Source organism: Oxyura jamaicensis, chromosome Z (genome assembly GCF_011077185.1).
Source record: "Oxyura jamaicensis isolate SHBP4307 breed ruddy duck chromosome Z, BPBGC_Ojam_1.0, whole genome shotgun sequence".
Classification (NCBI taxonomy): domain Eukaryota; kingdom Metazoa; phylum Chordata; class Aves; order Anseriformes; family Anatidae; genus Oxyura; species Oxyura jamaicensis.
Window position 1 is genome coordinate 68,003,558 of NC_048926.1, and position 24,559 is coordinate 68,028,116.

At 50.0% G+C, this 24,559-nt stretch overlaps 1 protein-coding gene across 2 annotated transcripts; it reads left to right on the plus strand.

Annotated features, from left to right (window-relative positions):
* TMOD1 (tropomodulin 1) lies at positions 1-24,006 on the plus strand. 2 transcript variants are annotated; one of them, XM_035310837.1, is made up of 10 exons: positions 1-65; positions 8,097-8,260; positions 10,296-10,452; positions 12,374-12,493; positions 15,486-15,575; positions 16,717-16,847; positions 18,246-18,353; positions 19,072-19,215; positions 20,009-20,153; positions 22,485-24,006. In XM_035310837.1, exons 2-10 carry the CDS (start codon positions 8,141-8,143, stop codon positions 22,547-22,549), a joined length of 1,080 nt encoding a protein of 359 aa, XP_035166728.1. In that variant the 5' UTR covers positions 1-65; positions 8,097-8,140; the 3' UTR covers positions 22,550-24,006. The 2 variants fall into 2 exon arrangements, with proteins under 2 accessions (XP_035166728.1, XP_035166729.1); XM_035310838.1 differs by lacking the exon at positions 1-65 and adding an exon at positions 3,121-3,169.
* The last annotated feature ends 553 nt before the right edge of the window (positions 24,007-24,559 follow it).

Consider the following 24,559-nt stretch of genomic DNA (forward strand, 5'->3'; position numbering starts at 1 on the left):
ATGGGGCGCTGCTGCTGAGCGGGCTGCTGCTGCTTGAGGAGTGGATGGGTATCAGTCAGTGAGTGGTGAGCCATTTCATAGTGCAGCACTTATTTTTACTTTTTTCTTTGGTCTTTTCTTCCTTTCATGCTAAACTCTCCTTGTCTCGACCTCCTAGTTCTTGCAGTTCTACCTTTTTCAATTTTCTTCCACATCCCACTGCACTGTGGGAGGTCAGGGGGGAGAGCTGCTGGGGTTAAACCACAGCAGTCTGCATCCAACGTGGGGCTCGAAGGGTTGAGGTATTGTCTGACTTAAGTGTGATAGAGAACAAAAATGTTTATAATATATTATAGTTACTATATTTTTTTAATAGTTGCTGGTTGTAATGCTGATTTATTTGCTCACAACGTTGTTCTATGTAACTCCTTTCTTGCTGTATATGCTCCCTGTTTCACTGCTTATCACCTCTGGGAGCTTGTTAAAGGCTGATTTTGGTTTTGTTAGCTTGCTGTACTGCATGACACTCACTGATTATATGATAAAAGCACTAGCCATGAGTGTAATCTGTTATTTGTGCTCGGTATTGCCATCACCCTCGTACTTTGGGAACCATCTCTTGTAAACTCTTAACAACTACACTTTTCTCCTCTGGGAGCCAGTCCACGGAGGAGACAATGAAATGACACCTTCCCTTCCTCCTCCAGCTCCTGGCCACTTACAGTAACTTAAGTATTTCGAACATCTGTGGGATGTTCAACAAGCATGTTCCTATTCTCTGTCTCCAAAATGTGGTGTGTTTTTTTTTGGGGGGGTTGTTTTTGTTTTCCTCCCTAAGGTTAAGAATATTTTAGAGTATCAGCCAGAGATCTGCACTGAGGCAGGATGGTTATGGGTGGTGAGATGTAAGGGAGGATGTGGGCAAGTATCTGTCACAGTTACCACTGTCACCTTTGGACTTCACCCCTGAACAAGTGAGGACTCCTAAGAAAATGTTGGAATGTTTGGGAGAAATATGCCCCCACCCTGGCAGTGCCAGAGAGTTACGGCGTGCTGCGCCGTGCCGATGAAACAATAGCACCCCCAAGGGGAACGGAAGGTCTCTGCACTGTGGCTGAGTCAGAGGGCCAACCCTTAATGGTATTGGTTGCCCCTGTAGCAATGAAAAAACAGTAGAAACAGGAGTCAAGTTGTTTAGTAAGGAAAGAAGCCTTTTCTGGGAGGGAGCGGGAGGAAAAAGGATGAAGCAGGCTGCTCTGCAGCAGGGCATCGTGACCACAGGAGGGGGAAGAGGCAGATCTCATGAGTCAGAAACCACCCTGGGTGGGCTATGAGATAGGTAAAAAGGTTTCAGCTGTCATCCAGGTGAGCACACTGTCACCTGGCTGCTCCAGAGCTGGCATAATGGGGCCAGTAGCCTGGAATTAGAGGGCGGGGAAGCCAGGCAGCTGGGATCCCTCACCAGGGAGTGGGGCATTGACAAAGTGATTGGAAAAGGGGCACCAGCCCTCAGACTCTGGAGACAAGTGTGTGGAAAAGGAGTGTTTGTTACCTAGGGAAAACAGATGAAACTAATGATTACAATGCAAAGCAGATCTCTTACTTTCCCAAGAATGTGAACAATAAGCGTTTTCAAACCACCTCTTTTCTGCTCATTCTGCCCCACCTGTTTTTAAAGTTGACAAGGTCTGGAACACTTGGAATGTGCCTAGAGAGCTGGATTCAGGCACTCAGCTCAAGGGTTGTGCTGGCAGGGTGACTTGGGAGGTTCAGAAGATGCGAGCTACCTGAGGCTGCCCCTTCCTCCAGGCTGAGGAAAGGTGTGAAAAAAGGGTGCTCCCAGCAGAGTCAAATCCTCTGAGGGAGAAAGCAGCCTGTGCACAGTGAAAGTAATAAAGGAAAGCAGTTGCTTCGGCAGGTCATGGGCTCCATCAGCATCACTACCTCTTTTATCATTGCCTTAGAATCATAGAATCATAGAAACATACTCCGGATCATTTCTAAGAAGCCTTTTTTTTTTTTTTTTTTTTTTTTTTTTAAAAACAGACAGGGAAAAAAACTCTTTTGCCATCCTGAAGTGCAAATGAGTTCCTGTCTCTGAGGTTCCCTCTGCTGGACTACCCTTTCCTAATTCTTATTTGTTGCAAAACTTTGATGTCTCTGGCTTTTCATCAGACTTATCCTGTGTTTTCACAGGTGCCACACACCAGGCAAGTGTCTGAGATTCTCATGTGCCAAGTGTGTTAGACAAAAGATGAGAAACCATGCAATGAAAAACTCGCTTCAGACCTTTGCAATGTCTGAATGCTTCCTCTGAATTCCTATGTACGTTGTTCTATTTTTTTAGACTGGCTGTTGTGAGCAGGTGTACTGGTTTGGCCCGGGATAGTTATTATTTTTTTTCCTTAGAGCTGATGTGGTGATGTGTTTTGGATTTGGGGTGAGAACAATGCTGATAACACACGGATGTTTTAGTTGTTGCAGAGCAGTGCTCACAGAGCCAAGGACTTCTCAGTTTCTCACACTGCCCCACCACTGAGGAGGCTGGGGGTGCACCAGGAGCTGGAGGGGACACAGCCCGGACAGCTGGACCATAGGGATGTCCTGTGCCATGTGGTGTCATGGGTGACCATAAAAATGGGTGGGGGTCGCTGCTTGGGGCCTGGCTGGGCATTGTCCAGCAGGTGGTGAGCAACTGCACCGTGCACCTATTGCTTTATACGTTATAATTTGTATTATTTTCTCTTCACTTTCTGTCCTGGGGGAAGAAGTCTCGGTGTGTGAAGCCCACAGGGGGCTCCCGATGAAGCTCGGTGGCCCACAAAGCGGGGTGCGGTGTGTGGGGGCTGCCCGAACCGGGGTCCCCCGAGCCCCCACAGCCCCCGAGCCTCTGCCCTGCGGCCGTGCCAGCCTCGACGGGGCCTGCCCCACAGGCGGCCCGGGGCCGGGGGCCGTCCCCGGGCCATACCGGGCCGCGCCACCCCGCCGGGGGCGTCCCTAGGGGAGGGAGGCGAGGGGAAGGCGGCTCCGAGGGGAGTTGCCATGGCGCTGGGGAAGGGGAGGGCGGCCGGGGGCCTCTCCCCTCCCCGCCCCGCTGAGTGACGGCCGGGCAGGGCCGTGCCGTGCCGTGCTGTGCCGGGCCGGACCCCCGCCCCCCGGCTCGGCTCGGCGCGGCTCGGCGGCGGCTGCGGTAAGCGGGGCGGCGGGCAGGCACGGCAAGGCACGGGGGGACGGGACGGGACGGGGCCGTGGAGGAAAAGCCGGGGGTCTGAGCCTGGCCCCCTCGCCGGGCTGCCTGGGGCGCCGGCACCTGCCGCGTGTGCCTCTGGCAGCGGGTGGAGGAGCCTCCGCCGGTGCCCCCTGGCAGCCCCTGTGCCCCTCGTTCGTGTGTGGCTTCCACCGTCTCCGTTTGCCGTCAGGGCTCTTTTCCTCCCTGCCCTTAAGCACGGCTGGGTGTCGCTGCCTGGCCCTTGCTGAGCTGCCGGGTGATTTTTGCCCAGGACACCGTGGCAGGGCCGTGCTGGGGTCCGACCCGGCTCGCAGCAGCGCTCCCCTCCTTGTACGGGCACATCCAGGAGCCCCTGGAGGTGGAGACGCCCGCCGCCCGGCAGGACTTTTTCTCCTGGTCGGTCGTGGTGAGCGGGGCAAGCACGCCACAAGTGCTGTCCTGGGTCAGACTGAAGTCTGCCCAGCCCGGGGTTCCCCAGTTGGCAGGAACCACTTGGAAGGGCAAAGAAACAAGTCCACAGCGATTTGCCCCCAGAGCAGTGCCCCGCTCCTGCAACTTCTGGTTTCTCTGCTCTCGGAGCCAGAGGTGGCATCTTTGCTCTGTTAGCCCTTGAAAGGTCATGTGAAGGTCCTACTTCTGTTAAATTTTTCCTTCAAATTTGGCATGCAGCTTCCCCTAGATGCTTATTGCTGCTGGAACAGTACTCATCTTGCTCCTGAGTTAGGAGCAGCACCCTCTCGGGGCATTGCCCCAGCGCTTGCTCCGCAGCAGCAGGACGAGGTCAGGGACACGCGGAGGTGCCCTTGCTACCCACCTGCTCACCCTGCTTTGCCCGGGGCTGTCTGGTAGGGCCTGTCCTTAGATGCAGGGTGTCCATTGCAGGGCCAGCAGCAGTTCAGGCAGGAGGCCCAGGATCCCTTCTCAGGGGATGGGAGCTGAGAAGCTTCAAGTGGAGAATTTAAAGTTACGGAGCAGAAACCACTAAGTATGGCATTACTAATGGATCAAGTGTGCCCATGTGCTTTGCTTAGAAATTAGAAATTAAGCAATTAAGAAGTGGATCCCAGGTGCCTGAGAGAAGGTCACCCAAATAGGAGAACACACAGCTATGTTAACAAGTATGTGCCTTAAAAGTATACCAAGGGGATGGTTTGTATTTGGACTCTGGCGGAGTTTGACCCCACTACTTGTTGCCTGGTCGCTAATAGATGGTCTCACCTAGCTGTTTGCTAGATGGCCCTGATGATGAAGGCTGCTTAATGAGAGCTGGTATCAAGCTGCATGGCTTGCAGGCTGTGGGGGGCTGAGACAAGGAGGACTGGGGGCAATAGGATCTGGGTGAGCTGCTCTTCCTGGGGTGCTGCAAGCAGCCACAGAGAGGAAGGGCCAGGACAGCACAGCCAGAGTAAGTGTGGTGTCACTGGCAAAGTCACGGTGTGCTTTGATAGGCTTTGAATGCCACCTTCCAGATGTTTCTTTTCAAGCATCTTACAGAGATCAACATGAATTTCAGTGTGTCTTGGGTTAACAGCTGCTGGCTGTAAAGGTTTTATCAAACCAGAGGGTCTGCAGATCTTCCTTGGAGGAGACTGAGCTTCCCTCATCAGCAGGATGAAGATCTGATATGATGGATGGACACTGCTCTCCAAGCAGGTGCTGTGGATGTCAATATCTGTTTTGCTGAGAGTTGTTCAAGATCCCACCACCTCTGCAGTCCCTGTACAAGAGGGCTGTACCACTGTTGTGGCAAGGATTTTTTTTCCCTGATGCCCAACTAGAATTCCTCATGCCACTACTTGTCTCCATTGCACTTTGTCCTTCCCCTTCCTATTCTTCTGAGAGAAGTCTGATGCCATCTTCCCTGCAAGTCCTTTCCCTTTGGGCAGGAGGTGGCTGCAGCAAGACCCCTCTGCAACCTTCCCCTCTCCCAGCTGAAGATGTCCAGGTCCCTCAGCTTCTCATATGCTCTGTGTTCCTCCCTGCCCATCCTGATGGCTCTGCACTGGAGTCCTTCAGCTTGGTAAGACACAAGACACGGTGTCCAGATGCAGCCCCCCGGTGCTTAGCAGAGGGAATAACTACCTCTGTGGGCCTGCTGGCTCCAGCAGTGACATGGGCATGTCCTCTGCCAGCACACCTGAGCTTGCCGCCCTCATCACCAGGGCTCAGCAAGTTGTCCCATGGGCTGCAGAACCAGCAGAAGACTCGCTTTTTTGGTGGACTGATGTCCTTCCTTGCTATGCCCCTGCTGTGACTGCCCCAGCTCTGCCACAGGGAGCGGCTCCCCCTTATCTCGGTCCTTCTGGTGCCCTCCTTGCTCCTGCAGACACCCCAACTTTCCCCTTTGTTGCCTGCACATCAGCTGCAGGAGGTGTCGGGGCTGGCTCCACAGCTGGCCATTTGTTTGGCTGTGCTGCTTGACAGCAAGCTGGGGCTTGAGTCCTGTAAGAGATTTTGTTTAAGTTGGCTTTAGGTTTGTCAGAGATCTGAGAGGATGTGTAAGAATGCAGTCTTTATTTTGGAAACCAGATGGAGCTAATTTGCTCCTCTCATCTGCACAGCATGCATCTTGGGTTTGCACCTGCGTGATTGACTGGGGGCTAAGGGCAGGCATTGAAAACACTTCTCTTGAGATTGTAGTAATTGGTCACTTGAGGTAATAGTTTTTCAAAAAAGAACCCACCTAAAAACCAACCATAATATTTATCTTCTAAGTTATGCTGAAAGCCAAAGAACAAGAAATCGTAGCAGTGACAGAGGTGTTGGATGACATCGGTTTGTTATTTTTGTGCTGTAAAAATAATAGCTCCAAACTTTGTCTCAGGTTTACACTTAGCCATGCAAAAAAAAAAAAAAAATCATAAATCAAAACCCAGCTTGAATCAAATGGGAACTGTTCTCAAGCCAAGCTGTCCCTCAGAAGATTAACTCCTGCCTCTGATGCTGCTTAAAACCAGTGGCTTAGGGTGCCCCGAGCCCTCTCTGTGCTGCAGTCCCTGCCTATGCTGCAACCTGCCTTCTTGTCCTTCCCTTCTGCTAGGGTCCTCAGGACCTTGAGAGGTGGTCCCGCAGGTCCCCCCCTCCAGCAGTGCCTGTGCTGCTCCTGGCGATGGTCTCTGCCTCCAAAATGGTCATGCCTAGTCCCTTCTGTGCCCTTCTGGCCCAACAGGGACAAGTGCCTGGGCTCTCTTCCAGTGTGTTGGATGTCTTCTTCAGACCCTGAGACCTAACAACTTGTTGTGGTGGGGTCCATACAAATTCTGATTTATTTTTTGAGGAACATCTGCTTAAAGTTGTGATGGGGTCAGCCCTATTTGACGTCTGTGTATTGTGCATGTGTTTTGTTGTGATGCCTCCTTCACTGCCTGAACGAGGAGTATCAGTAAGTTTAATTGAAAGCAACAAGAGATCAAAGCTGCAATCTTGAGAAGGCACTGAGAACAGGCCTGGTGGAACAGACCTGTGGTGAACCGGGTTAATTCTTTCCCAAATGCCCAGCAGTGTGTGGAGGAACATCCATCGTGCGGCCTGCGGGCTCCCGGCCTTCTCGCCTCCCGCTGCCACAGCCTCCATCCCTCATGGCCAGGTCCATGCCTGCGGGACATCTCTCCCCAGGACAGGGACAGAGATGGAGGTGCACAAAGCTCCTCACCATCTGTGTGCCTCCAGGTCGGGGTCCCCCGGGACCTCCTGCCCCCCAGCACTGCCTCTCGTGGCTCCTGATAAGCGAGGCATCGCACCCAGGTGGCGAGTGGCAGGAATGTGGGAACGGCGGGCGGGCGGTCGCGCCAGGAGAGGCCGAGCCTCCCAGCAGATGACTGCTCTAAATTTAAGGGCTCGCTGTCGAGCCGCTACACGTTAATGTGCCCTTTCGTGGGCAGGCTAAAGATAATTTTCCTATCTGGAGCCTCAGCTGCCTTACAAGTCGTGTGGAGAAACCTCCCTTCTAAGGGAAACTTGCTTTCAGTAAATTAAGAGTTCAATATCCTCTGTAAGAAGTGAGCCAGAAAGCATAAATATGGGACTGTGGAACAGGAGGAACCTTTCTGCTAACAATCAGGAGGTGGACACGGTGAGGTGCGCCCTGCTGCATGCTGTGAGCACTCTGGCTGCCGCAGCAGGTCTCTCACTGGCTTTCCCACAAAAGTCCCAGGTCTGGGGTCTGGTCCAGAGCAGTTCATGAGCACATCACTGCCACTTCTCTTCTTGCAGGGTGTGCTTAGTTGTGCTGTAGCACCTGGGTCAGCTGCTTACTGACGTGTGCTGTTCCCTGAGGGCAGGCCACTAGCAGCACACTTAAGCGCACGAGCAGGAGTAAGTAATGCTTCCTGATCAACTCGTGGCTTCTCAGCACTAGCCCTGCAGGAAGGAGCACTCAGGTCTGCAGCCTCGTGGAGATTTGCAGGGCTCAGAGGGACTCAGCGATGCTGCAGATCTCCTCTCCCGCCTGGCCACAGCTCTGCCGGCACTGCCACGTGCAAGGTGGTGCTACTGGGGGCTCATAAGGGCGGGCAAGCTGCAAGCTTTCCCATCTGTGGTTTATTGTCCCCCAAAGAGATGAATGCCTGGGACATTTTGTTAACACCCAGCATTGCTTGGAGGCGGGTGTCCCTAGCCAGAGCCCCATGCTGATACATCCTTGGTGCTGCCCTGCAAGGCCCTGGTGGGGCGAGGTGCTCCTGACATCGTGCTGCTGTCATGGCCCTGGGTTGTTATGTGCATCTGGAAGTGGGCAGGGGGGGCCTGAGCAATCTGACCTGGCTTTGGAGCCAGCCACGCTTTGAGCATAAATCTTGTGTGACTCTGTGATAGCCAGTGTTCCCCCGCCAGCAGGGCTGCGGGGTCATGTTTCATGCATTCAGTGCTACGCTCCGTGTTTTCATTTCAGGTCCTGTTTCGGTGTAAGAGTGAAATTCACAGGACTGCTCTAAGATGTCTTACAGAAAGGAGCTGGAGAAATACCGAGACCTGGATGAAGACAAGATTCTTGGTGCCCTGACGGAGGAGGAGCTCAGGAAGCTGGAGAATGAACTGGAAGAGCTGGATCCTGATGTAAGTCATTTTGAAATGAGGCTTGGTAGGTGGTAAATCCCACACAGTTGTGGGCAAATGTGCTGTGCTAGTAACCTGTACCTTGGTGGGATCCTTTGCAGAGCCTGTACTTGGTAGAAGGCTGGCCCCAGATGGGCAGGAGCAGTTGTGCTCCTGCACCATGGGCACAGGGTCTTCGTGGGGCTTTGTTTTTGCAGTGTCCCCCTGCCCGTGCCCAGTGTGCACACTGTGGTGTGACCAGCACTGTACTGGTCTCTGGCCCAATAATTAAATTGCCAGGCTTTTGAAGTAAAACCTGCTGATAGTTTTGTTGTTGTACAATGCTTTTTGCAGCAGGGTCTTAGCCTATGCTTGAGCTTCTTACACTGTTCTGACACCCTATATTTTAGGAAGACCTGTCTTGATAGTTAGGAACCTGTGGGAATGGATCACTGCTTCTCATCAGGCCACATTGAGGCAGTGTTGTGGGTTTTGTGGGCTGGATGTTTTTTTCATAGCAAACTCCAAATAGCCAGTATTTTCCTCCCTGTAGTTAGAAAGCAAACCCCAGAGTTCTGCAAAATGGGCCAGTTGTTTTCTAGCCCCCCAACATCATCTGGAGCTGCACAAATGTTTGGCCTGCTCATGCCAAGCAGTGAAAACCTTTTTGGAGACAAGGCTGCTCTGTGCGGAGCCAACTGGCAGGCCTTTGGGTTACAGCAGCGTTAGATGATGAGGCTGGGCACTGCCAAGTGAGAAATTGTTCCTGCAAAGTGCGGTTAATGTTTCGGGGGTAAATGATGGGCAGTGCAGATTGCATCATCAGTGCTTTTAATTGCAACGTCAACACAGAAGAATAATTAAGAGGTGGCAGGCTACCTCCCAGGATTATGTGTGTGTGCTGGTAGGCTGGTTACAGCTGGCCCAGGAGATGTGGAGATGGACAGGGTTCTGTGAAAGGTGTGTAAAGGTAAAATAATGGTGAAAGCCCTTCAGTGCAGGTGTGGCCTGGGTACCCGAGCTGCATGCTCACCTTGCACAGCATGAATCCTGGGGAAGAAAGCTGTTCCTTACGCCTCCTGGCTTGTGCATTAGTGGTGTTCTGCTGAGTTGCCTACCAAGGTTGGCTGTGGCTAATTGCTTGCTATTAGTAATCATTCTTCCCAGGCTTTTCACTGAAACAGATTTAAATTAAAGTGAATTACTTAGGTGGGCACGAAAAAATCAGCCTCTTGTTGAAAATCACCTTGGATGTCTTAAAAAAAATAAATGTTGCCTTTTGTCCAAAAAAGCTTTAAAGAACATGCTTAGTGTCAGATCTGGGAACAGACTTACTTATTGCATTAAGGCTGTTCTATATTTAAATATAAGCAGGTGCTTACGTGCCATATGTGTCAGGCACAAAGCAACTTCCTGCGGCGGCTGACGTGGCTGAGTAACAAGGAGACAGCTTGAAAAAGGGCTGGGGCTGTGGGCTTGTGGAGCTGTAGGCACCACTGCCGTTCTGGCCTGGCCTTCTCTGCGAGGCCCTGCCCGCAGATGTGTGGTGGGTCATGGCCAGCAGCAGGGACCACCACAACTCTCTGCTGGAAAGACGTGGGGATTTTTCCAGGCTGATGTTCATGGGACCAGTGGGCACGGCCTCCACCTCCAGTGGGGTCTTTGGCACGTGGACAGATGCAGAGGAAGGAGATCTGCTGAGCTTAGAAGGTATCAAAGATGGTGAGCATGTGGGAGGAGGCTAGGAAGAGCAGGAGGGGATAGTGAGAGCCCCCAGAGAAAGGTCTGGAGCTGCAGTTGTAGAGAAGCATCCACTTGGCAGCATGGAGATCATGCCGTGGAGCTGGTGTTTGAAATCCCATGCTGGAGGAGGGAAGGAGCATCGTGTCTTAGCTGAGATGGGAGTCATTGGGGCTGGATGGACACAGGTTTTGAGAAGGAAATTGTCCAGCAATGTGGAAGAAAGGTGGTGCAAGAGGAGAAGTGGATAGGGGTGAGTGTGAGGGATGGAGGTCTGGTCTGCAGAGATGACCCATGTTTCTCCCCCTGTGCCCAGAACGCATTGCTACCAGCAGGGCTCAGACAGAGGGATCAGACACAAAAGCCACCAACCGGCCCGTTCAAAAGGGAAGAACTCATGGCCCACCTGGAAAAGCAGGCAAAAGACGTTAAAGACAGAGAAGACTTGGTTCCTTTCACAGGCAAAAAGAGAGGTATGGTCATCCCTTGCACCACGGTGTGAGCATGTGGGCATGTCAATACTGCAAGGCCCACAGTGCTGCCTTCCTCAAAGCTTCCTGCCCCTTCTTAGTGATCCCTGTGCCTTGCTGGGGGAGAGCTTGTTTTAAAACGGTTTTATTAAAAAAAAAAAAAAAAAAAAAAAAAGTTATCCTTGAAAGATGCAAACAAAAATATGTTACTGAGCCCTATCAGGAAGATTTAGCAGCTTCAACGTGCCTGAGCCCAGCTGTGGTCACCAGCTTGGCTAGCACAGCAGCAGGAGGCAGCACTCAGCCAGAGGCATTTAGGGTTTTCAAATTCTGTGCTGAATTAATTGTACTTCAACCTGATGCAGTCTCAGACACGTTAAACAGCGTTTCACCTGTAACAAGCTGCTGAGTGAAGACACGCTTTGTCAGTGTCAGCCAGAAACAGTAAATTATATTTTTATTATATAATATCACATATCATATATATGCACATGTATATATATTATATATCTATTATATATATATATATATATATAAATTACATGCTGCCTATTTTTGCAGAGCAGCTGTGACCCCTCTGGGAGGAGATGAGCAGTTTCACCCGGCGCTGTTTTTAGCCACCTCCATCTCTCTCCGGGGGAGCCCGCCGCGCAGTTGCTTCTTCCTTGGGGCTAAATTTAGTTGCCTCTGCGTCTGCACAGCCCCAAGCGGCTGGATTGTTGTTTCTCCCCTCCGGTGTTGCTGACTCTGGTTTCAGAGAGGGGACGAAAATAGTCCCAGCTGGTATGCCAGGCTCTGCACTCCCTATCTCCCTTCGGCGATGCGGGGCTGTCTCAGGGGAGGGGGCTGCTGTGGGATGCTGCCTGCCCTGCTGCTGGTGTCTACTCACAGCCTTCTACTGGCCAGGCATGGTGGAGGTGTCCCTGCCCAGCACGTGCCCACCTTCGGAAGCCCAAGGGTTGCAGAGGGGAGTGCTGCTTCCCACTTGCCCCTGCTCCGCTCATGGCGGGGTGGCAGCAGGGTGGTTCATGGGTGACACGCCTGCCACTGCCCTCAGGCATGTGGACACGAACCAGGCTCCTGTGCGGGACAGCAGAGAGGTATCAGGTTCCCCTAGGGAAGGACAGGAAAGGGGATACCGACAGGGGGAGCAAACCCATTGGTTTGCACCTCCAGCTGGTAAAAAGGCCTAATCCTTGGCCCATTGGTGTCCCAGGAGGCAGAGCAGGGAGGCATCCGTCTCAAGTGCCCTCGGCGCCTCTCCCCCTGCCCAGGTGTCTTCTGCAGCCCTGTTGAGCCAGACCAGCTGCCCTGAGCCTACTTCTCCTTGTGTCTCTGCTGCCCACGTGCACACTTGATGACTGAGTGCTGTCCCTGCCTGCTGCCAGACCTCCTCCTCTCCACCCTCGTTTCAGTACTGTGCTGCTGTGCACTTGGAGAGGTCTCAGGGACAGGACTGGCCCCACACAGTGCCGGATCCAGGCTGCTGGCCTCCCTTGGTCCACCCAAATGCTGGCAAACCTGCATCCCTTTTACATTTCTGTGATGCAGCCTTCAAAGCAGTGAAGTTCTTCTGTATCAGGTTGTGCTTTCTGAGCACCATGCATTGTAATGTTGTTCAGTATGAAAGTACCATGAGGCTGTTGCAGGTAGTGCCACCACACTGATAAAAGCATCCTGCTCCACAGCTGGAGGTGTCTGACACATTTCCCCCTGTCACACTGCAGCAGGACACAGACCTACTAATGGGAAGGGGTTCTTTACCTACTCTGATGTTTTATCTAGGTCCTCATGCCCCCCTGCCCTTCCACCGTATGAATCCCACGCCACAGAAACACATTGGCAAGGGCAGCACAGCTCTCCTTTGCAGCGGTGGGATGGGTGCTGTGGCTGTGCTGAGTGTGACCTCGCTTTGCATTTACAGGGAAAGCTTGGATCCCCAAGGAGAAGCCGATGGATCCTGTTCTGGAAAGTGTGACTCTGGAGCCGGAGCTGGAGGAAGCCCTCGCTAATGCCTCTGATGCAGAGCTCTGTGACATTGCTGGTAAAACAGCTACATGTGATTCAGGGTTTGAGTTATTTAGCTACTGATTTATCTTTGCTCTTTTGTGGGACGTGAGCTGTTGAGTTCTTTGCTGTTTATGTGAATGCCGTCGGTTTTGACAGGATTTGTTTCTTCGTAAAAAAGGAAACGTATATTTAGAGTTACTTCCAGCCCAGCACCCCCGTGTGATTCAGTCAGCAGCATGGACCAGAGCTGAAGAAGGAGAAGCAGGATTTATCCATGGGCTGCTTATTTCTCTTTTCTCTGCCACTGAACCTTGCAAACTGCAGCCCATCTCCTTTGGGAACACAGCCCCCTTTAAGCCAAACCCTTAGGAAACAAACAGGCCCAGTGAAACCTGAATTTCTTGTTCTGCCCATTAATGGAGCTGTCAGGCTGGGGTCTTTGAAAGCATGGTGTGCCATTGACTGGAGCAGCCAAGCCCCATGCAAACCAAGAAGGCAGGCATAGTCCCTGCTCTGATGGGTTCAAGCCTCTCTTTGGTTAAATTCAAGCACTGCCCCGTTGCTGCTTTGCAGGCCGTGGTGTCTGAGTGGAAGAAACCCCCTGCAAGCCTCCTTGCTGTGCTGCTTTAGAGAAGGCAGTGTCAGTATCTTGCCAAAGCCAGCAGCGTGGACATAGCTCTGTGGCTGAGATAGGAAATGCCTCGACTAAAGCACTGTTTGAACACCTCTTGGTTGCTTTACCAGGCTCTTATCTCCTGCTGGTCTAGCTCTCAATGGGGAATTCACTCCTGTTGGCTTCTCCCTCCAGTTCTGTCTCCTGCCGATGTCCATACTCTGCAGCAGTGTCTTCCTTGCTGTGAGGTAGCCTGTAGGATAACCACACCAAGGAGACATCTTCCACGCAGTAATACCACCTTCTGGCTCAGAAATGCACTTCTGCAGTAGGGCTTCCAATGCGCTTGCCCTGGCTGAGCACTGCATCTCTTGGTTTTGGTATTTTACTCTGCTCCTAGTGTCCTGTAAAACATTTCTCTCTAAAATTCATCTTTCTAAGCCCCAGACCTGTGAAGCAATTACTTTCACAGGGAAATAGTGCTGAGGGCACTTTGTTCTGCAGGTCTGGGGAGAGTGCACTTGAGAGCTGATGTGATACAAGCTGTGCTGAAAGCTCAATATTGACAGTGTTGCTTTTCCAAGTTTGCCAAGGCTGTGTAACAGCTCCTGCCTATTTAGCAGGGCTCGCTGTCGTCTGTGGCACATTGGCTCCCTTCCTTGGCAAGCCTGGTAGGACAGTTCTTGTGGGTGGCTCCCAAAAAGACCTGGAAGGGTTTCTCTGCCTTTAGTCCACTGGGGGAGGCAGAAATTGGATGCCTTCATTTGGCTTGTGTGCTCGTGGATAATGAATGGTAAGCACCATGCATGCAAATGCTGCAGGTCCCTGTCATCCACCAACATAAAATCTATCTCAAAAAGAGAGCAGAAGGGCAAAACCACATGGCTGTAATAGCAAATCCTTCTCTGCTTGCAGTCCAGATGTTTACAGTCCTGGCTGGTAGAGGGTTTTTGTTGTCACACTAAGCTGCATATGGGGGGAGGTGTCCAAAGTGCTGAGCCTGCAAATTACTTTTCCCAGCAGCCTGGCACTCCTGAAAATTTGAGTCCATGGCAGAGAAAATGGAGACAAACAGACTTGAATCTGCTTGGCTGTGTGACATCCAATTGGGGATGCACAGCAGAGGAAGCATGACAGTGGCTGCTGCCACACTTTGCTGCCACCACCCCTGTCCTTTCAGCCCAGAGCCGGGAGTCGTGGTGGGCTGGCACCACAACACATGTGCCTCACGTGAAGGGTGCCAGGGAGAGCCTTCTGCTCCTGCAGCCCTTCTTGGATGAAGCTCTGAGCAAATGGTGGCTGACAGGTGCCAACCACACATCAGAGGAGCGGCTCAAGGGGAAATGAACTGCATTGGTGTTGCAGGCTTGAATTTTAGGCAGAAGTTGGTCTTTTATTTGTTTTAACCACTGTGCCCATCCTGAGGTCAATATTTGTTTGTATGTGCCTGTTTATAACAAGTGGCCACATGCTTGCATTTTTCTGCAGGAAGTCATATACTTATTTTAAAAAAAAACACAACACAATTAATTAAAAATACATTTATTTCCAAAGATAAACTTTCTGTGAGTAACAGTAGTATTTTTATAAACAGTATATTTGCCCAACTGTTTCTGAGCCATTGGCTTCCCCCTGCTCTTCAGCAGCAGGCAAGAATGTCAACAGATCCCCACTGGCATGTTTCTGTGTGCATCTGCATATTGGTTTTGCAGTCCTGATGCACAAATTGTCATAAGTTTGGCGTTTGGGTTCTTACAGTCTTTGAACTGTGTCCATGCCATTCCTTTCTGCATTTCAACCAAGCCAGCAGAGCTTTAGGTTCTCAGTGTCCACTTCCACATGTTAAGAATTACGAAGACCAACTCAGAGCACCCCGCTGCTTGTTGCTGGGCTAGGGCAGACTGTGCTGCCACGCTTTGTGTGGCAGTCACCCGTGTGTAGCTGTCGGAGGGGTTGTTTTGGATCTGTGTGTGTGGCACAGCCATCTCAAAAGCTGGTGTGGCACATGCCCAGGTGAGCAGAGTGATGAGGACGTACAGCCTCCTGCTGGACTGGGCCCTGAGATTAAATCCCAGTGATGGCATTTTTTTAGTTTTGTCTTCCCCACTGTATTTTCACATGACGCAGAATTGAGGCTGCTGCTTGGAAGCCTTGGCAGTTTGTTTGCTGTCCATGCAGCAACATTCCTCTTCTCTGAGTCAAGCTGTACTGGCATGAATAAGAGTGCATTCGAGCCCTGTTGTGTGTCTGTGACAGCTGGGGGGTGGTCCCACCTTTGTGCGTTGCTTTGTGCTTGTACAGAAGAATGCAGTGTGCTGCTGACCCCATCCTGGGCAGCACGGGCATGAGTGTCTTCTCCTGGCTGTGAAGCCTGCAATAACTCGAGGTTTTTCTCCTTTTCTTCTGCCTGCAGCCATCCTTGGCATGCACACCTTGATGAGTAACCAGCAGTACTACGAGGCACTGGGGAGCAGCACTATTGTGAACAAAGAAGGGCTTAACAGTAAGTGATCCAGAGCACTTCACAGGCTGCAGCCTTTGCCTGCCAGCTTGGACACAGAGGCAAAGTGGGAATTATTTTTAGGCCGAGGGCTGGGTTTTTATTTTCACTGGACGCCTGCCACCCCTGCCGTGCTCGTGTGTGAGCAAAGACCCCTTCCTTGGCTGGCACGCGATTGCTACAGCTGTCCAGCCCTGGGCTGGTGCCTGCCAGGGAGACGCTTCCTCTGCAGTCTGCCATCTCCTGGTGTTCGCTGGGAAAATGGCTCTTCAGGGACGTTGTCCTTTCCCAGGGAAGCCTTCTGGGTGGAGGCTATTCCGCCCAGAGGCAATTCACACCTCACCTGGGGAGATCAGCTGGAAATGTTAATCCACTTTGAGCAGAAAAGGTGTCTCCTGGACAGTCGTTCCTGCCAAAATCATTTCTTCATGTCAAAAGTAAAACACATCACTTTCCAAAGGAGGTGAAAACATTTCTTCTATCAGTCTTTCCAAATGAAACCCAGGAAGAGAGGACAGGAACCAGTCAGAGGAATGGTGGTGGTGCCCCGTGCTCCCAGAGCTTGCCTGGCTGAGGAAGCTGCTGCATCATCTTCCCTGATCCCCACTTGGACATTGAGCAATGGACTGCAACCCCTTGGATGCAGCCATCCAGCCAATTACTTACCCACTAAACAGTCTGTCCATCAATTCCACATCTCTCCAATTTAGAGACAAGGATGTTGTGTGGGACCACCTCAAAAGCTGGACTGTCAGAGCAGTCTGTGATTGCTGGCACAGGCTCTGATGCATCCTTGCCATGTGCCCACCAGTGCCCCCAGCCCTGTCCCCACCCAGGAGGAGCACAGCCCGGGGAACGTCCCCACATGGGTGGCATGCTTGCCACCAGCTCTGGTCCCTGACAGCACATGGCAGCAGGCACCAGCTGCCCTGTGCAGGTTGCCCCCAGTGTCAGGCAGCATTTCAGGACACGCACGAGTGTGGGTAGGCCTGTCAAGTGCTTGTGCAGTCTTGTGTCTCGTGTCTGCCTCTCAGGTCATACCTCCCTCCCAGTGCTGTTCCTGGAACAGGGGCAACACACCTAAGGGGGACGTGCTGCTGCTCTGGCTGCTTCTGTTTTTGCCCATCTTGCTTTTCACTTGCAGGCGTGATTAAACCCACGCAGTACAAGCCAGTTCCTGATGAGGAGCCAAACTCAACGGACGTGGAAGAAACTCTGAAACGAATACAGAACAACGATCCTGACCTCGAGGAAGTCAACTTTAACAATATTATGGTATGTGCTCCTTCCTGCTCTCCTCTCTCACCAACAGCACCAAACATTTGCTACACAGAGGGCAGAGCCCAAGCGTGCTTTGCTGCACAGGGTATTAATGCCATACTACTGCATGTAGCCAGACAAGAAGCCCCAGCACTTCCCACCTTTTGGACAAGAGGGATTGCTGCCTGCTGTGGGATAATGATGTGGGGTTGGTGGCAGGAGAGTGCCATCAGCTGCCTGGAGGAGCTGTGTTGTATTGAGGGCAGGTGCAGAAAACCACCTCCAGCCTGTCTGGTTTGAAGTGTTCCAAGTTGTTTTAGTGGTTTAGTCAGCCACATTTGTTGGAGGGGATGTTTATGTAAGGTAAAATGGTGGGAGGAAAATGGCTTCTTAATCTTGACACTTGCCAAGCAAATATGAAGAAACCTCCATTCTTGTATGTAACCCAGTCCACCTCCCACCCATCCCTTCTTTGGGGCTCCTTTTCTTCTTGTAGAAAGCAAACCAGGACACGGCACCACTTTTTACTTGGCCTCTGGGCACATACATGTACTGAAAAATATAGCTACTGTCTGTCCTCCTGACTTGAGGACCCCCAGCCCATGGGATCTGTTGAATGTGTTCATATGACAGGAACATAAAAGGCATGTGCATGTTAAAAACACCTGTGCAATGCCACCTGCACCTTTCTGTAACGTAAAGGTTTTTACCTTTATGTGTTTGACTCCAGCCATGTGATCTTGCAGATGAAAATGCTTGCATCTGACAAGGGTACCTAAAATGTTCAATAAGCAAAAAATACTCATTTTGCTGAACTCAGAAAAAGCAGCATGGATTTATTTTCTGGGCTGGGACCTAGTATGCCAAATGTTAGCCAGAAAGATATTATTTTATAGCAATATTTACATTGTTTTACGTAGTCAGTTTTATTGTAGTCAGAAGTGACTGCAGTTTGTTCTACAGGGAGATCATTTCAGGTCTTTCTGGATCAGGCTCTATAGGTGGGAATTTTCCGTAACATTACATGGCTGTTGCTCAGAGCTGTCATTTATACTTAAAAGCACAGGAGCAGTGCTTTGTAGGCTCGTGGATCCTAGCTACGCACACCCCCATGAGCCCCTGTTCACAAGTAGCTGAGTTTCTAGGTAATTAAACAGCAGAGACATTGTATCTTGAAATTATGGGAGTGAACTATCAGCAGAGTGGGAAACAGGATGAAGACATCGCCACAGTCCTCAGGATATGTTAATTATAGATAGAGAACTTGAAAAAACATTTATCAGCCCCTTCCTAAATTACTTCAGAGTGTTTGGTGTTTATCTCAGTAAGAATTTTGAAATACTGTTCAAATGTATTGCATATCCTTCATACAGATGATGACCTAACACTAGTTTTCTGCATTTCTTTTCACAGAATATTCCCATACCAACTTTAAAAGCCTGTGCTGAAGCACTGAAAACTAATACCTATGTGAAGAAGTTCAGCATAGTTGGAACGAGGAGCAACGATCCTGTTGCTTTCGTAAGTATGATGCCACACAGCGTCAGCTACTTGTGTTAATGTTGTGACAGAGCTTGTTCTTGGGCAAGGTATTTTTGGACTCACGCACTTGCTGCTTCATCACTGTAGGTCACACTGGGCATGTTCTGCACCTCAGGTTTTGGTGCAGGTGTTTCAGTTTTAAGTAGTAATGAAAGCCAGAACCAGACCTCAGTTCCTTCACTTCCCTTTTCAGCTGTGGAGGTTTCAGTTGTTTATTCCAGAACACAGTCCTTTAGTCCCACTAAGTCTGATATTTGCCTGCAAGATTCTTCCAGAAGAAGAGTGGTGGGCAAGACCTGTGGTGATACGGTTGTGGAGGAAGTCTTGGATGCAGGGAACATGCCTGTGTTCCAGACAGAGTCTTCTCCCTGACTGCTGCGATGGAGGAGCAGTGTGGGGAGGAGGCAGGGCTGACCCCCTGCCAACACCATGCTGGGTTTACAAGAGGGACAAGGAGAAGGGCTGTCACAGGGCAGCCACAGGTGTGGACTGTCGCCTTTTGGGGTGGACTTAAACATTTATCTGTATGAGGCATTGCTGTGCCCTCCAGGACACTCAGGTGCAAAAATGCCCAAGGAATAGGAGGGAATCCCCTTTGCCACCAGGTCCTCCAGGTATCCCCCAGAGCAGAGAGGTTCCGGGGTGCTCTGGCCCTGCTTGTCTCATGCCAGTTCTTCCTGCCCACGTCTGCCTGCAGGCGCTGGCAGAAATGCTGAAGGTCAACAACACGCTGAAGAGCCTGAATGTGGAGTCAAACTTCATCTCTGGGTCTGGCATCCTTGCTCTCGTTGAATCACTCCAGGGTAACACAACCCTGGTGGAGCTTCGGATTGACAACCAGGTAAAGCATAGTTGGTCAGGAGCTCTGGTCAGGCGAAAATGTCCTGTTTGCTGGAGGTCAAGTGGCTGAACAAGGTGGAGAGTGACTTAAGGTGGCCATGGGCTTAAATAGCAATGGTTACTTAGTAAAAATGAATTTTTTACTGCAGTGCAGGGAATGAGCAGAAAACACGGCAGGAGGGCTGTAGAGTATGCAGCAGTACAGATGCCTTGGCAAGTTTGGCTTCTCCGGAAACCAAACCAGGGGTTGAAGTAAAGCAGCTGAGCTATTAGGAGCTCTGGGGCAGGTGACTGTGAGGTCAAAGTGATGTTCTCTGGGTCCTCTTCACTGCAAGTCTCTTTAAGAAATGGGCAAGATAACTTGTGTGAGGTGTGTGCTGGAAGAGTGGAGCCACTGGGTTGTACCAGGAACAGGCCAGCAAGCGTTTCAGCAGCTCCACGTCAGGGATGCTGGATGGACCAGCAGATCCAGAAGGAGGGGAGGAGGTAAGATGAGCAGATACCTATTCGTTCTGAATCGCCCTATGACCTAACCAGCTTGGCATGGACTGTGAGATTCGCTGCATCTCAAAGCGGGGGAGGGGGGGGGGACAGAGATGTTGGCAAGTTGCCTACAACAGTAAAACATATGAGCTTTAAAAGACACAAGCATCCCCCACACAGCAAGGGAGAAGCAGAAGCTGGTCCATCCCTGGGCCAGCTGGTGGCAGCTGAGGGACTGAGGGCTGGTGCTGAATTTACAGCAGCAACAGGACACCTGCACTCATGTGCGTCTCTGTTTTCTCTTTCCACAGAGCCAGCCCTTGGGCAACAACGTGGAAATGGAAATTGCAAACATGTTGGAAAGAAACACCACCCTGCTGAAGTTTGGGTACCATTTCACCCAGCAAGGTCCCCGGCTTCGTGCGTCCAATGCCATGATGAACAACAACGACCTCGGTGAGTGGGGCGGGCTGCAGGCCCCGCGGCTGCCTGCGGGCAATCCCCAGTGGGAGAAGGGCAGAGCCTTACTAAAAAAAGTTTTAAAGCTTGAAGGCTGTGGTGGGTGTGCTGGAGTCAGATACCAGCTCTTGAAGGGCCTGGTGATGCCAGTTGTGCTCCAAACCTGAAGAAGCTGTGGAGTCCAAACCCACAGAAAAGAGTGTTTCTGGCCGTAACAAAGGGTCTTGATCGGAAGGAGTGAGAGCTGTTAATGTGCTTCAGCAGTAACATGCGTGATATGGCACACAGGTTGTGAGCTGACAGCACTTGTGATTCCTGCCAACTGCTCGTCTTCCTCCAGTTTCATTTCCACTTTAACAAGGAGATGAAAAATAGGAGAGTTGAACTTTGAAGGCAGTGGGGCTTGGCCCATCCCCCTCAGTAAAGCAAACTGGAAGTTTTCTAGGGAGAGGTGGGGAGCCACATGGCTTGGAGTTATATTTATACTCTCAATGAAGTGATGAGAACTGCTTGTGAAGGAAAACGTGGGCAAGCCTGTAAAGTGCTGTTTCAGCTAATGAACGTGGCAGAGGCTTTCCACTGCTTGGCTTCAAGGTGCTGTAGAGCACTGGAAACCTGTCCAGTGGAGTGATATTGGAAGTACCAGCCCCGCTGGGTAAACAGGGTGGCTATAAACATTACCTCCAAACTCTTCTGAGCAGCAACACAGACAACATGACGGGAAGAAATTAGCAGAAGTTTGCAGACCCATTGTTTGCATGCTGGGACAAGCCCTTCCCTAGAGGTTATACCAGCGCCGAGGGACGAAATGAGTGGCTGCCCTGCCCTGGTGCTGGGGAGAGCCCTCTCCCAGGGACCTCTGGCCATCAACGCTGCTGAGGCACCTCCAGAAAAGAGCAGTCAGCAGGCAGGGTCTGAAGGAAGACCTAAGATGTAAATGCCATTTGGCAAGGAACGGGGAAAAGTTGGAAACCTGTATTAATCCGCGGGAGGTTCACCACATACAGGGTCTTTTGCTCCCTCATGAATCAACTTCGGGTTTAAAAAGCATAGAGAAATAGCTCTAGGTGGCTGTCATACTTAAACAGATGATAAATATATATATTTATTTTAATAAAAAGGCACTCTTGCTTCAGACAGTACTATGCTGTTATGAAATATGGCCAAGCATAGAGCTACGTGCCAGTTCTTTGCTAACCACACAGAATACTTATTACAGTTCACTGGGTTATTTATTCTGCCTGCCGCTGCATTTCTAGTCACTAGGGAGCTGCTCCAGGAAAGGCTTACTATTTTCTGTCTTGTAGAGAAAGGTTTTTACTGAACATGAATACACAGTATTCAACTGAAAGATCTGGAGCTAATGTTTTAATTGTTCCTTTGTTGAAAGGAAGGAGTGTACAGCTTTGCCTCCCATGCAGCAGTTGTACGTTTTGTCTCTTTGGCCATTAAGATCTGCATTTGTGTCTGATTTGGTTCTTGTTTGCAGCTCGCATCCATCGGTGTCATGGTCTCTGGCAATAGCTTCTCAGCTCTACACCTGGACAACATATAAGTATAGAAAACTTTTATTTTCCTCCTTGTCAGCAATAGCTCTCTGCTCCACTCCAGTGCTCTTGCCTACCATCACCTGATGCTGCCAGAGCTTGGTCTTGGTCCTATAGCTTCTGTTCTGAGATGCCCTGTCTGAGCCAGCTGTGATGGCATTTACATTCTTCCCCATGAGCTAACTTCTGCATCCTCTTTACACTTTTTTTTTTTTCCTTACACACAGTTCTTGAAGACTCATAGACGCAGCTCTCAGAGTTGCAAATCAACTTTAAGAGTAGATACAAAGCTGCTTTGACCACGTTAATGATGATCAAAGGGCTGGAGGCTCAAGATACAAGTTTTAAAATGTTGCTTTTTTTTTTTAATTTGAGAGGGAGACTAGGAAAAACTAGCAGAAAAAAAACCTTGTGGCATCTATCTCCTGCTGTCTTCACATTGGTGAGTGTCAAATGCCTTCTAGCAGAGGTGCTTTAGCCAACATCTTGCAGATTACCAAGACAACTGCATGAAATATACTTGACTGTAGAGTAAGGCAGGTAAGGCTCAAAGTAGCTTTTGGCCATAACAACGGGATGGAAACCTCAGCTTACTTTCCCTATCTTTAAACTCTGTAGGGCTGTATCTGCTGCTTAAAGCTGGAACTCAGCAGCTCACGCTATTCTCTTCCTCTCCTGGCAGAAATTATGTCTCCAAGATCTTTCTCACAGCGGGTAAGCCACACCTGCCATCCCCGTCCTCCCCCTGCCACAGCTGACTCCTCTTCCTCTTCTTTTTCAGTGAGGAAGAGGAGACTTGCGGAGCTGAATGGGCCTATTTTTCCCAAGTGCAGAACTGGAGTGTAATTCCTGGCTACGGAGGTCATCCCCAGTGATCTGTGCTACACTGTGGAAAGCCAAAGGCAAAAGTGCCTTGACAGAGTATGTGTGGTGCCTCACTTCTGTTTTATGCACTAGCAGTTTAAGTTAAGTAGCGGCTGTAGTTGAAGATTTTAATTCAGTAGGACTGTTGGTGTTTTCTGTAGAGTTGGAAACTATTCAAGCCAGTAACAACCTGACAATTTTATGCAATCTCAGTTTAGAGTGCATCCCAGTGTAAAAGTGACTTAATTACCCTGGGACCTACCTTTTCTATAAACTTTCTGCACGGTGTTTCATATAGTTAGGATGTGATATGCATGAGTGAAAGATTCAACTGTTTCACACAAATTACAGAAGTATTAAAAAAATACTTTATTTTTTTTTCAAAATTGATCTCAAATATCTATAGAGGAGCAACTAGTTTAACAAGCACTTCTGCTATCCAGAAACATGGCTGATTTCAGGAATTGTGAATTGTTAATTTTTTCCTGACATTTGCTGAGTCAATTAGCTGGAGATGCTGTATCAAACGCATCCCTGTGTTTCTTACAAAAGATTGACTCCCTACCCTTATCCCCCCATTTAAATTTAAATTAAGGCCACCAATTACAAAATAAGACTCGAAAACTGATGTTGGAGGATGGGTTAATATTGTTCTGTCCTGTGCATGTCTGAATAAAAACTTCAGCTTTATAGAGACCTGATGCAAACACCAAGTCCCCAGAAATAGCCAAGCTAATCAGTAAATGACAGTCCTCTCTTCTAGCCCCCAACCCTCTCAGTTACACTATGTTAAAAATGTGTGTCCAGATTTTCACTGGAAATGAGTCAAATCCTCTCTCCATTGCTTTGTTGAGATGATCCTGCTCACTAAATTCTGTTAGGCTAGGCATTGTTTTGCTTGCTCTCCCCCCTAACATCTGCATATATACAACACTGAACACTGCACCCTTGGAAAGCTGCTAACAGAAATATCCTGACTGTGACCTTATGCTGTGTGCAGCCTGGCAGCTTTTTGTCAGCCTACCACCCATCCTCTAGCCCGGGAGCAATTCCCCCAGGAACACACAGCTCCCAGGCAAGCTGTGGATCAGACCCAGGACTGTCCCATCTGAAATGCCTGCTGTTACCATGGCTGGGATCCTGATTGGTACAAAGACTTGCCTGGCACAAGTGTTGCAGTACTAAAGCCTTATTCTTGGTCTGATGAAAACATAGCCTAGCAAATCCAATAGAATTTGTCTGTATACGTCTGTTAAGAGTAAAGTTCTGCAGCCTCTTGCACATACTCCAGGAAAGCCCCCAGATTTCTACAGAGCTTGTGCACAAATACGATTTGGCTCTGAAAAATAAAGCAGAGAAACACTATACTGTCAGCAATGTGGGAAACATACTTGTTGCTCTTCAAATCTTAATAAATATGCCAATGATGCCAAATGAAACGCTTCACTATAGCTTCTTCCTCCTGCCTCCCCCCAGCCCTGCAAGTTCCATTTCATAAGGTTAAAAGAATACATAATAAAAAGGCTTGAAGACAAACTAAAAAACAGTAATTAAAAAAAAAATGGCAAGACAGCCTTCTACCATGTGCACTGCAAATACTTCACCTAATTCATCAGACCATTGGCACACAGTTCCAGCTGAGCCATCCACCCAGATTTGCACAGTTTGGGCTCGGCCGTCCCACTGACTTTAGAAGAACAAATGTACCTTGTGTTCTGCTCTGGGAAATCCCCATGGTCCTAGGAAACCTGAACATGCAAGGAGACACCTGCCTGGCAGCAACACTGCTGTGACAGCAGCATTTTGTCTCAAACAACAACAAAAGCCCTTTAGAAATAACACTTTTTCCTCAGTCTTGCTGTAGCAGCATCCACTTTATCCATGTAGTTCACACATGCATTAAGCTGATGGGATCGCTCCAGGTTCCTCAGCTGATCCTTACTCACAGAGCTGCTTTGCCCAGCACCAGGCTTTGTGGGGAAAGGCATCAAG